Source organism: Belonocnema kinseyi, chromosome 8 (genome assembly GCF_010883055.1).
Source record: "Belonocnema kinseyi isolate 2016_QV_RU_SX_M_011 chromosome 8, B_treatae_v1, whole genome shotgun sequence".
In the NCBI taxonomy this organism is placed as follows: Eukaryota; Metazoa; Arthropoda; class Insecta; order Hymenoptera; family Cynipidae; genus Belonocnema; species Belonocnema kinseyi.
Genome location: NC_046664.1, coordinates 74449253 through 74463631, shown reverse-complemented (window position 1 = coordinate 74463631; position 14379 = coordinate 74449253). Strand labels below are relative to the sequence as shown.

General features: G+C 35.2%; 1 protein-coding gene across 1 annotated transcript in view; it reads right to left on the bottom strand.

Moving 5' to 3' along the window:
- Window positions 1-346: 346 nt before the first annotated feature.
- Window positions 347-14379, bottom strand: part of LOC117178551 (venom acid phosphatase Acph-1-like) — a 17238-nt gene continuing 3205 nt past the window's right edge. The window contains exons 3-7 of the mRNA XM_033369979.1: window positions 12256-12372; window positions 11532-11627; window positions 11212-11441; window positions 2178-2664; window positions 347-669 (exon numbers count right to left, since the gene is read on the bottom strand). Coding sequence (XP_033225870.1) covers window positions 457-669; window positions 2178-2664; window positions 11212-11441; window positions 11532-11627; window positions 12256-12372 — 1143 coding nt within the window. The 3' untranslated portion in view covers window positions 347-456. The remainder of the gene's footprint in view (window positions 670-2177; window positions 2665-11211; window positions 11442-11531; window positions 11628-12255; window positions 12373-14379) is intronic.

Below are 14379 nucleotides of genomic sequence, written 5' to 3'. Positions count from 1 at the left end.
TTTAAGTATCAACTATTGCATTTTTCGTTAAGAATTCAACTTTTTTGGTTGAAAAATTACCTACTCTGGTAAAAGCGCACCTACTTTGTCAAAAAATTAATTTTCTTGCTTAATGATTCGTCATTTCAGTTAATTATTCATCTCCTGGTTGCAAATAGAGCTATTTAATTGCAAATTGTTTTTTTCGTAGAAACTTAATCTTGTTGGTAGATAATTCAACTATTTGGTCAAAAATTAAGTCGCTTTTTTGCTCTCAATAAATGCTTTTCTTATGTAAGTGTAGAACTATTTGCCCTTGGGCAAAGAGGAATGTGTTGAATTTAGCTCAGTAATAAATAAATATTAATTACTTTTTTCCGTATAAATTTTATTTATTAAATTTAAACCACACTTAAGTTTTTTTGCATATTTGAAAAATGTATAGAATAATTAATTGGACAGAACTTTAATTATAGTTTATTTGCCGAATAATTGTTTAAATTTTTCAACAGTTTCAGAAAATGCCTCTACAAGATTACCAAAACCTCGCATTTTGTCGCATAACCAATCAAAGCCGGATGGAATATATTTTTCCATCAGTGTGGAAAATTGATCTAATGGGCATATTTCTGCGCATCCAGGAATTTGTAAAGTTTTCAGCTCAGCTGGCATGCCCAAGTAATATTCAATCTGAAAATATCATGTTATTTAATGTTTAAAATATATACAAGAAGCTGTTGAAAAATACAGAACTTCCAAATGTCGGTCGGGTGCTTTTTCGTTAAGCTACTAGAAATATCGAAAGAATCTTTTTTTGTAGAAACACACGCTATCTTTTACCAGCTGTTATGTTTATGATAAGAGTTAATTGAAAGTAATCTGTATTATCATCAGAGATAGTGACCATCAATCAGTGTAGATATCTTCTGACACATTGAGAAAATATTAATTAACCATATCGATCAATTTAACTCTGCAAATAACACAAAATTGTTAACGTATTTTCAGAATTGATGAAACATAAATGTTTTCAATTTTAAAATAAAATCTAAAAAAAGATGGTCTTCATCGCTCTATTGGGAATTGAACCACATACCTTCTGATTGCCGGTCGGGTGCTTTTCCGTTAGTAGACACTTATCATAAACGTAATACCTGAGATGAGATAGCGTGTGTTTCTGAAAAACTATTCTTTTTTCGATCTCTCCAATAGCTTAACGGAAAAGCACCCTACCGGCAAGCGGAAGATCTTTCGTTCCGTTCACAGTGAAGCTCTGGAGTGGATTTTTTTTCAGAAAGATTTTAATCTAAAGATTTAAAAATTTTATTTTCCATCTAGTCTGAATTTTCCATCTAGTTTAAAATATAATATTTTCTCCACGAAAATGTAACTATTTATTTGAAGTATGAACTACTTTGTTTCTTATTGTCGTTGTCAAAGATTCGCTTTTTTACTTTAGTTTAAAATTAAACTATTTAGTTGATAATATTATTTTGTTGCCTAAAAATTAATTCTTTGAGTGTAAAATTTGAATACTTCATTTTTTATTGCCAATTAATCTTTTTTAGTTTAAAATTCAACTATTTCATTACCGGTTAATTTGTTTTGGTTAAGGATTCAACTATTATGTTTAAATTGGTCTGTTTTGGTTGGATGGAGCTATTTTCAACTTAAACTATAAATATTTTTTGTTTGAAATATTATCTATTAAAGTGTTCGTTGGGAATTTATATTTTTTATTGAAAATCAAATCCCTTGGTTGAAATATGAGATTCTTTGTTAAAAATTAATTTTTTTGTTAAAGATTCACCACTTTAACTGAAAATTCAACTATTTTGTTGAAAATGTAACTTTTTTCTTTAAGATAAAATTAATTAAATTTAATCGAAATTCACCTTTTTATCGCACGACAAATGATAAACAATATTTTTTTTTTGAATTTGGTAGTCAAACTTTGCAAGATACGAAAAAAGATAAATTATCAAAAATTATGCATTCAAAAAAGAGCTATAAATTTTGATTCAATCTCGTATTATACCTTAATTTTATTAATAAGAATTTAGTCCCGTATTTTTGTGAAAAATCTCCCTATTTCCCCGCTTTGCGAATATTCGGGCTGTTGAATCTGTTTTATTATAGGCATTTAATAGCAAAGCGTGACATAGTTGTTTAAAATAACTAAATAAATTTAGCTATACCTTCACATGATAAGTTTCATCAATAAGATGCAATTCCAGAATCAAAGATGCTGAATATTTGGGTACATGTGGATCGAAGACATCTAAACCTTTGAGAACGGCAACAATGTTTAGATCATGAGCGACGTATAACATTAGTTTTCGGTTTTTATCCATTTCTCCACTTTTTACAGATTCCATATCTTCTCTGATTTTGTTAATAAACTTGCCCCCGTTTTTAATTATCATTTTTTCGTTATAGTTTTGTATATGAAATTCGAGAAGTGTTCCTTTCAAAAGATCGCCATCTGGATAGATATCACTAGTCCAAGATGGTAGTTCAAAATTCATACAATGTTCGGCGTCTAAAGTCACGTAAAGAAGATACATATCAAGCGTGGAATTGATTGTTTGGCCTGTCGAGTTCGTCAAATGTTCCATGCATTCTTTCAATTCTTCCCGCTCTTTCCTTGTGTCTGATTTTGCTTCCAAGTAATTTTTTAAGTATCTAGATATAAAAAATATTGTATATTAATTTATAAATGGCTAAAGTAACAATTTAATTTTAAGTTGTTATAATTTTCGCTGCGGTTCTGATAAATTCAATAGGTATTATTATTTTGTGGAAATTTTGGGGACCTTTTTCTAAAGAAAGATTTTACGAGGATTAAATCGTTGTTGTTCTGTAAACCTATCAAGTCTAATCCAGGCCATAAGGTCTCCACTTCACACAAGGTGAAAAGATGTTTTAGCTGCAGAACCCAATTAAATTTATGAACTGCTCTACTCGAGTTCAAAAGGACCTGTAGAAGTTTTAAATAGACTTTAGGAAGTCTCTCTTCACCCACACCTAAAACCATCTCTACCCAATTTGAGCTATTTTTTATTATGGGGTATGCTAGTAGAACACGACCTTATTTCAGTCACAACGCCTAACCTGGAGGGTGCGAAGGGAGGCCCAAAACTCTTATGAAGAAAGTAGTGAGGATTACCTCTGTCTCCTCACAACACCTCAAACTTCAGATCTCCATGGCAAAAAAGGACGCTTGAGATAAGGCTCTGAAATATAATGAGTTTGAATCGCCAAGATCCCGCATTGGACCCTCGTAGAACCCACGGCTATCTTAGCAGCGATAACCTTTTTTTCAGGCCAAAGAAAAGGTACCAGAACTTCCTATGAAAAACCAGGGTCTCGGTCTTGGATGTTTAACTCTCAAATAATTTAACCTGCATTATTCAGAATCAGAATTAATTTTTTTCGGTAAATTAATCCTAGTGTTAGCAAGTACAACTATATCATCAGCATATGCCAAAAGAATAACCTCGATCAGTTGGTCGATTAAAATTCCTTCAAGGAAATCCTAGCTGCAACACAGAGCCTTTTTATAACCCTAATTAATTTTGTGCTGACACCTAGGCTTAATAATTTTCACCAGGTCAGATGATGAATGACTGAGGGAAAGGCTCTTTTGAAGTCAATAAAACACTCATAAACCTTACTACCAGCAAAGGAAAGATAAATCTGTACGATGGAGCTCAAAACAAAGATATCATTCATACTACCTCTGGCCAATTTAAAACCTGCCTCACATTTCGACAAACACTGATACTCAAGTCCTTACACCAACAATTTGTCTAGGAGGATCCACGTGAATATTTGAGCAATGAAGTTAACTAGAGCCTTTTTGTAGATCCTTTTTGTCACCCTTTTTTAATAAAATGCACATAAAGATATTTTCCGAATCTAAGGGAACCTTTTAATCCTCCCAGGCCCTCCTGAACGAACATTCAAGGTAATCCACTCCTAAATCCAGAAGGGCTCTATAAAATTCCCCAGAAATACCATCTTCACCTTGAACTTTCCTCGGTTTACATTTGCTTATGTTAGCAATTATTTTTACTTTGGAAATCGACCCATACAAGAGATGATGTGTATTCACGGACCAAGCAAAGTCAAGTCTATTCTTAGGAGGGTACAAGGAGTTCGTGAATTCTTGCCACGTTTGCAGGTCTATACAATTTCCATGCGTAGGCCTAATCTTAAAAAAGTTGACTGCCCCCCCGAATTCAGCAGAACCTCAGGCTGCTTTAAGAGCATTCTGGATTATCTTCGCGTACTTTGCCTTCTTATTGTCCATTAGAAATAGGTACTTCTTTTTATCTTAATTATATTTAAGGATGTCCTCTTGCACGAATCTAGACACTTTACAAGTTCTCAGGCTTTTTTCTACTTTTTTTCTACTGTTAAGACTGGCACAGTCATGTCACGACTTTTTTTCCACAAAACAAAAAGACGGCCTAGCAATCATACTCGCTCCCGTCATATCAGTTTCGCATTGATACTCGCATTCCTGGTTTCAACAACCATCTCCTTGCTACCACCCATTCCTGCATTTGACACTTCTATACAGATCAGAAGCTGTTCGGATCGAGTAACAATAGGAATAATTTAAAAATGTTTAATTATACTGATTTATGTTAGAGCGCACGCCACGAGATCTATAGTACTCTCACTCTGCAAGACAAGTGAGTGCAACTTGACGGCTAATCACCACCAAATTTGCCATTGAGGAAAGCATAGCCATAGCACTTCCAAACATTCAACCAATGCAAGATCCCTACACACACGTCACGATTCAACACGCCTCTTTCTGCAAATGCATTTACACACTCCGGGAACGCTTTAAAAGGCACATGGTTTAGATTAAAAATACGCGCGTTAAAATCCCCACCCAGAATTACAGGAATAGCAGGATATAATTTCTAGAGTCGCGCAAGTACTGAGTCTAAACTTTCGCAAATCGTCTTTTTGTCTAGCCCCGGTTTGAAATATATTAAGCCGACTATAAATTGTAATGAAGCAAAGGTGAACTTTATACAAATCTACTCAGGGGATATATTAAGAGCTTCTCAAGCACACCGTTTTCGGTTTTCAAATATCACTAAGCCACCACTTGTTCTAACAGATCTACCTACTTTTTTTACATTTGATAAGAAGCATTCATGATGAGGAAGCCAAAAGTGAGAGGGGGGGGGGGGTCACAGGAGCCGCCAGAGGTCACGTTTCACATAAGCAAATGATGTCTCTTCGGGGTGTCGATTTGTTGGCTTGACTAGACGAGAGTGGGCCATTGGGATTCTGATTTCCGGATTAAAAATCTGTAATTGAACCAGTCCTGATCCGTTGCTCTTCTGCATTAGAGAATGATAAATCAGACTCAGACCCATCTCGTTTTAAATTTCTTCCTCTCTGTTTCTTGACGGTATTCCTCGCGTCGGGAAATAACTCTTTTGAGATACCAGGAGAGCCTGTACCCATGGCGTGAATGTCGTCCTTGGATGGGGTTTTTTCTTTGTAAATTAAATCCTCCACCATGATTGAAACATTATCACCTTGTTGTGAAACTTTCCTCTTTGTTTTCCAGAGACGACTTTTCAGTTGACTCTCCATCTTTGACCTGGCGCTTTTCACTAAAAGACGTAAAATCGAAAAGTATTTAGTCTTTGCAAAAATTCGAGACCCATTCGATGGCGAGCCTAGCCTGATGAGGACGGATCTAGAGCCTGGATTTTTTCCTAAACGGGTAAATGATTCCACCTCCACCGACTCCACCTTGGCCATGTAAAGTACCTCGCAAACAGATAGCATAAGGTTAGCGTAAGAGGTTCAGTATCCTTGACTTTGTGCAATATTACGCTTTTTGCATATGCGTGGTCATGTCGGCTTTAGTTGCCGACGTATCCTTTTTATGTAGGTCAGGAGAGCTTCAAGCCTCTCAGCGTGAGAAGCTGGCATCCCGGGTTCTATCTTCATACAATACGGCAGTATACTGTTAGCTGATTTTACGTGAGCTACTAATGTTTATTGGGGAATCCAAACGGAGAATCACTGCAAACACTCCTCTTCAAATACGGTTTTTACACATAATTGAATGAAATACAATTGCACCAACTGAACAGTCTCGAGCTCGGCACGCTCGAACCTTGTATGCGAAAAATCAGTTAGAGCTTTATCCAGAAAAATATAATATCAGCGGAATTATTCGACACGCCGCCAAGCACGATCAGAAAACATGCCGCCATATTTCAACCTCACATCTATCATATTGTCCTAGATTCTTTAACCTAAGGAAAAATATTTTGGGTATCGATCTTCATTCATTTTGAGAATTTTCTTAATCCAATTTAGTAGTATTTTGAAAATTTGATCTGTTAATGGAGACATTCCTAACTTTAATCGTATCGCATAGCCCGGCATAGCAACTTTATACAACTTGAATTATATTCCCCATTCATATTCATTCTCTTGGTCATAATATTTATGTGGTTAGGTTAAACTTCTGTATTAAATTGATTTGAATTGGATATTTTGAAGTTAAAAACGTCTCCATGACGATAGGATGGTCTGGATACTGAGAAAGCATAGAACTTGTAAATTTTTCTATTTTCGCTATGAATTCGTTTACATTAAGACTGGGGCTTACAGAAAAAAACTAGGGGTAAAAATATCGCAGGCAATCACTAATTTAAGGTAAAGTCAGCTAGGGTAAGTGTAATGTCGGCCAGAGTAATTGATAAGTGGGTAAAGTATCCCTGACCTTGCCCTGGAGGAGGGTAATGTACAGGCGAAGTGTCACATGCTGACTTTACAATTTTAAGAAGCGGCTATATATATTGAATCATGAAATACTTATGTCTACAAAGTACTCCAGAAAGATAAAATAGGTCATAAATCATTAAATTGGTGACCAAATTGTCGACTCAGAACACTTTATTCCCCAGAATAATTCTGACAGCAGACACAGTGTTTAAGAGTCGTCTTGGTCTATAAAGTTAGTACACTAAGAGACTTTCAAAGTATGGGATACTTCGTTTGGAGCTCTGAATCGTGGTGTTCGGAGCTATACTTCGCATCGGAGTAGCGGTTACTCTGATTAGAGTAAGCCAAACGCTGAGTCGGTACATGAACAGTGCCATTTAGTCAGCGTGTCACATGCTCTTTCAAATGAGAGTAGCCGTTACTCACTAAAGCCGCGTGCAAATGTGTGCGCGTGTCAACTGTTGTTTCCTTGAAAAAAGAAAACAGTTACTGGGTGTTTCCTCAATATGTGTTATTATTGGAATTTGGTATATAATTTTTTTTATATCGACTATAAATACTTACTACAGTAAAATATATTAAGGCTGTACTTACTTGTTAAGCATGAGCCTTATAACTTTTTCTCAAATTATTTAACTTTTATTTATTAATAATTAATTAATAGTTACAGATTTTCATATACATTATAACATGTTATTAATAAATTAGTAACAATTAAATGATTAAAAACAGAGAAATGTGGCATGCACTATAGCTATAATATACGCAAGCTCGCGATTCAGAAGTTGTGACTGTGCTCTGCTCTGAGTATCGGTTTACCCACTACGCCGACCAGTCGGTGAATCAAGAGCACGCATTATATGAGCATATTTAGTTAATTTTCGGGTCGATAAATACGCGAAAACAGGGCGCTTCGATCGCACTGATGGCAGTATATGTGTTACACTGAAAGTCTCTCAGTGTATGTGGGTTAAGAAAAAGCTACGAAAGTTTCGGCTTAGCACTTTCCGAAGATGATTCTTACAGTGGAAATTTTTCGTTAAATCTCTAATATAAATTATTTTCCACTTGACTACAGGAATCTTTGCATGCCAATGGTTAATTAACAAAATATTGGGATAATGGCCAGGTACATATTTATTGAAAGTGCGGAATCAGCACTTGCACTATTCACGATTTGCTTGAACAAGATAACTTTACCAACCGAGACCAGTAGCATAATCGATGGATATCTCTGATATGCGCAGTCGTGTTGTTTATTAATTTTAAAGTTATGTTAAACTATCTGTCATCAGCGTCAACTTAAAGATATACAAGGGTCATTACTATAAATGTCAGTGATATCGGCGTTCATACATCAATAAATAATTAAAATTTGAGGTTATGCTCACTTCCAATCGTACTTGTAAATTGTTAAAGAATTTATCCTCTTATTATATTCTCAATGTACGAAAACAGACGATGTTTAGTTAATCTCCAACTAAATTTTTAGGGAAATTTTTGCAACATTAATGTGGTTTCTTACAGAGCATCGCACTGATAGAAGTACGAGTGAAATCGCATTCTGAAGCCCTACAGTGGGACTCCGATGCTGTTTCGTAATCGAAAATCGAATATACCTCTCTTTCTATGCCCACACGTTGGAAAAAGAGGTCTTTTCGGTTTTCGACTTTCGACACGGTATCGGAGTCCTACTGCTGGTCAGTTCTCCACTGTATCAGCCATGATAACTTTCCTGGGGTGGGATTCTGATGCCCTGCTCCAATTCAATAGATCTAATCTTTCTTTTTAGCACATGAATTTAGACACACGTTTTCTAAAATGAGATATTTTAGCTCATACGGGGAGCACAAGAAAATGTCTATTTAATTAAATAATTAAACTAATAAACAAATTGTAACGATTTTATTATTATTCAATTTAACAGCTTTTCAGAAATAGCGAATAATATATGAATACACTTATAGCGGTAAACCACCGAAAGCGTGAACTTTCCCTCATCTGGCGTCCCCACCATTAGTCGTCCTGATTGTTTTTGACATTTGCACAAATGATGCGCAGAAATTCAAATCAACCGCCAAAATGTATTGCTGCGTACATCGTGAATAATGCAAGTACCGATCACGTACTTTCAATAAATATGAATGGAAGCTTCTAATGTGTCCCCTAAGGATTTACATTTTTCTTGCACCTTCTTCTTTATTCCTTAACACACACCCCACACACTTACTTGGTGGTGGAAGGGGGACCTACAGTTTAAGGTGGGTTCCGAACCACCAAGAGCAACAGCCTTAAGTACTTATAGAAAACATTTTTCTCTAGAGCTACCGGTCCCACGACTCTCCGGAGATGAACAACTCCCTTGCTAGGCTACTAGTGTTCACCGCATGGGCCACCGAGACTCTTCCAGAGTGCGAGGCGGGAATCGAACCCGCAAGCCGAAGGAGTGGGTCCAAAGCCTACGCTTTAGTCCCCACGACCATCGTCCCACTCCTTTCAATAAATATGTACCTAGCCATTAACCTAAGATTTCTAATTAGCCATGTCATGCAAAGACTCCTGTAGTTAAATGGAAAATATTTTATTTTAGAGATTTAATGAAAAGTTTCCGCTATGAATTCCTTCGGAAATTCACCAGCTGAAACTTTACGTTGTTTTTTTTCCAACGCACCTACTAACTTTATGGACCATGGCGACCTTTAAACACTGTGTCTGCTTCCTACTTTATTTTGGTGAATAAAGTGTTCTGAATCAACAATTTGACTATTAATTTGATAATTAATGTCCTGTATCATCTTTCTGGAGTACTTCGTAGGCGTAAGTATGTTATATTTCAATATTTATAGCCGCTTCTTATAATATAAAGTTGTTCTCCTTTAAATATTTGTTATAAAAAAATTAACCTAGTATAAAATTAACATTGGTTACCCTATATTTTGATGAATATATAGTCGTCGGTTGAATAACATTTGATATACAAATGTATTAGTGAAAATCAGCAAACCCCCTTTTGCTCTGTCTTTGGTTGGCGTTTTGATGGTTGTGCTAAACGAGATTATAAGTTTATAGTTTTTATTTGTAATGTTTATGCTCGGTGGTGTAGTGAGTATCGTTTCACTTAAACATAGGATATCGTCGTAATTAATTGTTTCTAATATGTCAATGCAGTTTCATATCCCCTACAGTTCCAGAATACAATTTTGGATGAATATCTTGGGTTGCGTCTTCTGTGTTATGGTTTCTTTAGAGTTGTTTTTTTTTCAGCTGAACAAGGAGGTTTAAGAAAGAAAGATAATGCGATACCGGGTCTTGGATTGTTGTTATTTTTCTTCGTTTTTTTTCTAGTTTACTTCAGATCTTGATGTGCGGCTGATTTTTCAACTGGAAGTTCAGGTTTTTAAGCAAGTGGATTCTTTTCCCTTTGTGTAAGAGTTTGGTTCAGTTACAGTCTCATCCTTTAAGGAGAGGGTTTTTGTACTTTTTTTCCTAATACCTCTTTGCGAAAAAGTAGTTACTGATGTAACTTTTTCATTTTACTCTTTGTTCCTTCGTGTTATTATTAAAAATCCCATATTTATAGGGCGAAAATTTGTGAGATGTTAAAGATAGCTTGTTTCTGTTGTTTCTGTCGAGGATTGTTGAATGTGCTAAGTATTGGTCTTATCCTCTCTTCTTTTCAAAGTCGTTTAGCTGCTTCAATGTTATCTTCGGTGATGTTTGCATTTGCAGAGCTAGGACGTTCTTCACAGTTTCAAGCAATTCTGTATCTGTATTTTTTCTTACATCCGCTTTCACTGAAAGTAATAGATTTTTCAGATCCTCGTTTTTTGTCATTTTAGTAATCTCTGCACTCACTTATCAACGAAATAAAAAGACACACTTGCAGATATATTTGTATGCGACCGATACTGAAAAATTTCCATTTTCATCAACTTGTAGTCTACACTGTTAAACCATTTAGCCTAGAAATTTGAATTTCATCTGAGTTTCGAACCGATCGTTTTGTAAACGAATAACGGAAATTCTCTGTGACAGGATTTTGCAATAAAGGGAAAGCGTTTTATTGACCTCATTGTGACCGTATGGGCACTAATATTCTAATGCAAAATCAAATTGCATTTAAGGGTCAGAAATAATGTTGCGTTTTGAACGCGCAGTTGTTCTGTAACTGATGGGAGGGTGGGAGTCGTGTAGTGGCCGACGCCACGGGGATTTTTAGATCGCGCGTTGGCTCAGCAAGCCTCTACTTTGACTTTCTACAATAGATAAGTCCCGGTAGGTACCAGGTGAGATTCAAAATACAGTCAAACTCGGGCATGATGTCCCAAGATGTCTCCCTTCCGAGAATTGTCGCCACGCCGCGGGGTGGGCGAGATGAGCTGCGCGAAGTTTTATGGTTTTCACTCAGACGTGACAAAACAGAGAGAAAAAAAGGAGAAAGACAAAACAACTCACCCAGGACATAATTGTGGGTAAAGCAGGGCATCATTCAGTTGAAACTTCGATATTACAGGTATCACCGCTCCTGGATACAAACCCTCCAAAATTAAATTTGCAGATTCTTTTGTACGATTAGCGTTCGTGCTTCTAGCTTCTATACATCCAGGCACGTAAGTAGATCCCAAAAATTCATTGTATTTAGAACGAAGAAATTTACCCAGATCAAGTTCCCGCTTCCTGCCATTCTAAAAAATAGAATTGACAATAAATTTCATAATTTTAAATACAAAAATGATTTAAAAAAACAAATTTTTGTGAAATATAATACTTATTACGTCGGTTAATGTTCCATCAAAGTTTTCATCTTTATAAGGATCAGCTTCGTAACTTTCAAGTAAGCTGTCTGGTTTGCGATCTCCATGACGGCAAAGCTGAAAATTGTAATATTTTCTGGCATTAGAGTCAATTCATTTCTTATACAACAGAGTTTAAGGGGAGTCAATCGATTAAATGTAGATTATAATTGAAGGTGTAGCGTATAATTGATGGTAATTTTGAATGCAATCCAAAAAAATTTTAAAAAGGGCTCAAAAAATATTATATAAATCTTGATTCAGTTTTATTCTCTTCTCTTTTTTCTTTAATGTTTGGAGATTTTAATTTTTTAACAGCAGCCGCTCGAGCTAGCTATCCACTAACAAAGTATGGTACGCCGAAAAAACCTTCCTTTCGAGCGATTCATTCTAAAAGTGAGCAAAAGTAGCGTTTTCCCAACATTTCTAAAACCCTCCAAATTTCAGTCTGATTGTACAATATCTTCTGTTCTGTGAAAACTCTTGAAAATTCCGTTTTTTGCCAATAATAATGACAAAATGTGGAATTTGAAAATTGAATCCAAATCGATAATTTTGATATATTTAATGTTAGATCGATGGAAATGTTTTCTGCGCTTTAAGAGTTTAAAGTCGCTTGACCCAAATACTAATCTTTTTGAAATTTGTTTTGTTTTCTTCTGATTTTGTTCTAATCTATGATAAGAGAAGGTTCAAGAATACTTACCTCTTTGAATGCAGGTGGCACGATGAGTGCCGTAGCAAGAAAGCTGACTCTAAATCTTTGGTATCCGAGCAACTTTTCTTCAAGAAGAATCCGGGATTGATTAGAAAAGCTAATTTTTTATTTTCTGGAAGCAATAGACTCTTTTTCTTTGTCACTAATTTCTGAGTCAGATTATGATAAACCTTTTTTTACCATTGATAGAGAGGAAGAACATGAAGCCACAATATTAGCATCAAGAGAATATTTATTTTTTTGCATTACAAGTCTAAGATTGTCAGACTCACATCCTCTTATCCTTTTTTGATGTTTTTTTTTGTTATTTAGGAGCGTCTACTGAAGCAATTTTCCCCAATCTTAGACCCATTTGATTAAAAAGAAAACCTTGTTTGAGTAAGGGTACTTTCTAAACCATTGGGCATCTGAAAGTTTTAAACTCAGGACTCTAGCACGCAGCAATCTCGAAAAGCTACTTTTCTTTTTAAAGATGAAATTTTTCTAATAAATCTTGATCAATTCTTAGCATATATATATTTATTTTTTATTCGGGTATGTGATACACTTGGGATAGACGCTTTTATGTAAATTTCTTCTACTTTCTTAGCCACATTACCGACAGTGACTAAAAAGCGGGTTCCTTATTTCTTCCAGAACCTGTTCCTAGCTTGAACATTTCCTGTTCCTAGCATAAGATTAAATCTTCAATGATAGGTTAACGTCTTTTTGCTTAATCTTTCGGATTTTTGAAAATTGGACATTTGATAGCCTTCTATGAAGAAAATTTACTGTGTTTCGACATAACAAACAAAATTTCAAAGTTAAAGCAACAGTACATAGGTAAGGCCGGTTCTGGACCACTTTTTCCATACGAATAGCAAACTTGCGGCTAAAACAAAATATATCCAATTACATAGAATTCTGAGAATTTTTTTCTTTCAAAATGGTATCATTTTACATGTATTACTGAGAAAATAAGGCATTATATCGTGCTTTTTCATGCAGGTTCAAACACGTTTCTCGGTAAACAAAATTCCATTCTGATGATGTGATCGTCGATTCATGGAATCCTTATCTATGTGAACTGAATTAATTAAACGTTCTCCTTTGATATTTGCCTACAGGGGCGTCATATTTCATATAATGTTAAATAATTTCTGGGGTAAACAAAACTCCATTCTGATAAATGAACCACCAGAAGATATGATGACGTAAGTGGTGTCATATTTTCTGTATATTGATGAATTTATCGTTGAATATAATTGTTTGTTATTGCCAATATAATTCTGAGAAATAGTCGGTATCTTTGATGTAGAGTGTGTGATATGATTATTTTGAGGATAATTTCTGAAAAATGTATATTGCAAGTTTAAACAGGTTTGAGCAGAAGAGTGCAAGGTGGTGAAACATCATCCCCTTTGATAGCTGAGCCGCCGCTCAGGAGATAAGATGATGACGTAGATGGTTTATTTCACATGCAAATGAGAGGGTAGCAATTCAAAGAAACGTTTATTAAAAACTTCAACAGAACTTTTTACTAAAAATGCTTGCCACTATTTTGTTTAATGCATAAAAGACTCGTAGAATCATTCACGCATCAACAGTCTGAGGCTAACAAAAGTTTGCTTTCGTAGTCACACGACAAAGTATGATATTCTTTCTTTTTGCTATATGCTAGGTCCGTCCACCTTTGGATGGGGTATACCTATGTAACAAGATAATAAAAACAGTTTCGAGACTCAAGAGAGAGATTATAGACAGCATACATTTAATTTGAGACCTTTAATGGATGTTGAATAACTTAAAAAAAAAATAAATATCAAGAGTACATTGCCCGACGCTTATCACTCCTAACGTCATACAACAATATTCGAGCTGAGGTCGCGTGCCTTTTTCATACACAGATATATGCTCGCTTTCCAGATTTCATTTACAAAGGTTAGTTTTTTGTCCATTACACGTTAAAGATTAAAAATAAAAGTTTAAAAAAGACAAAATATAATAAAATATTTGCAAATTTTTTCAATCATTCACTGAAGCTACTGTATGGTTTTTATAGAAATCGAGGATGATCTAATTTAGCGCTGAAACTATTTTTCTAGGTCTAATGTAGAATCTTCTGAAACAAAG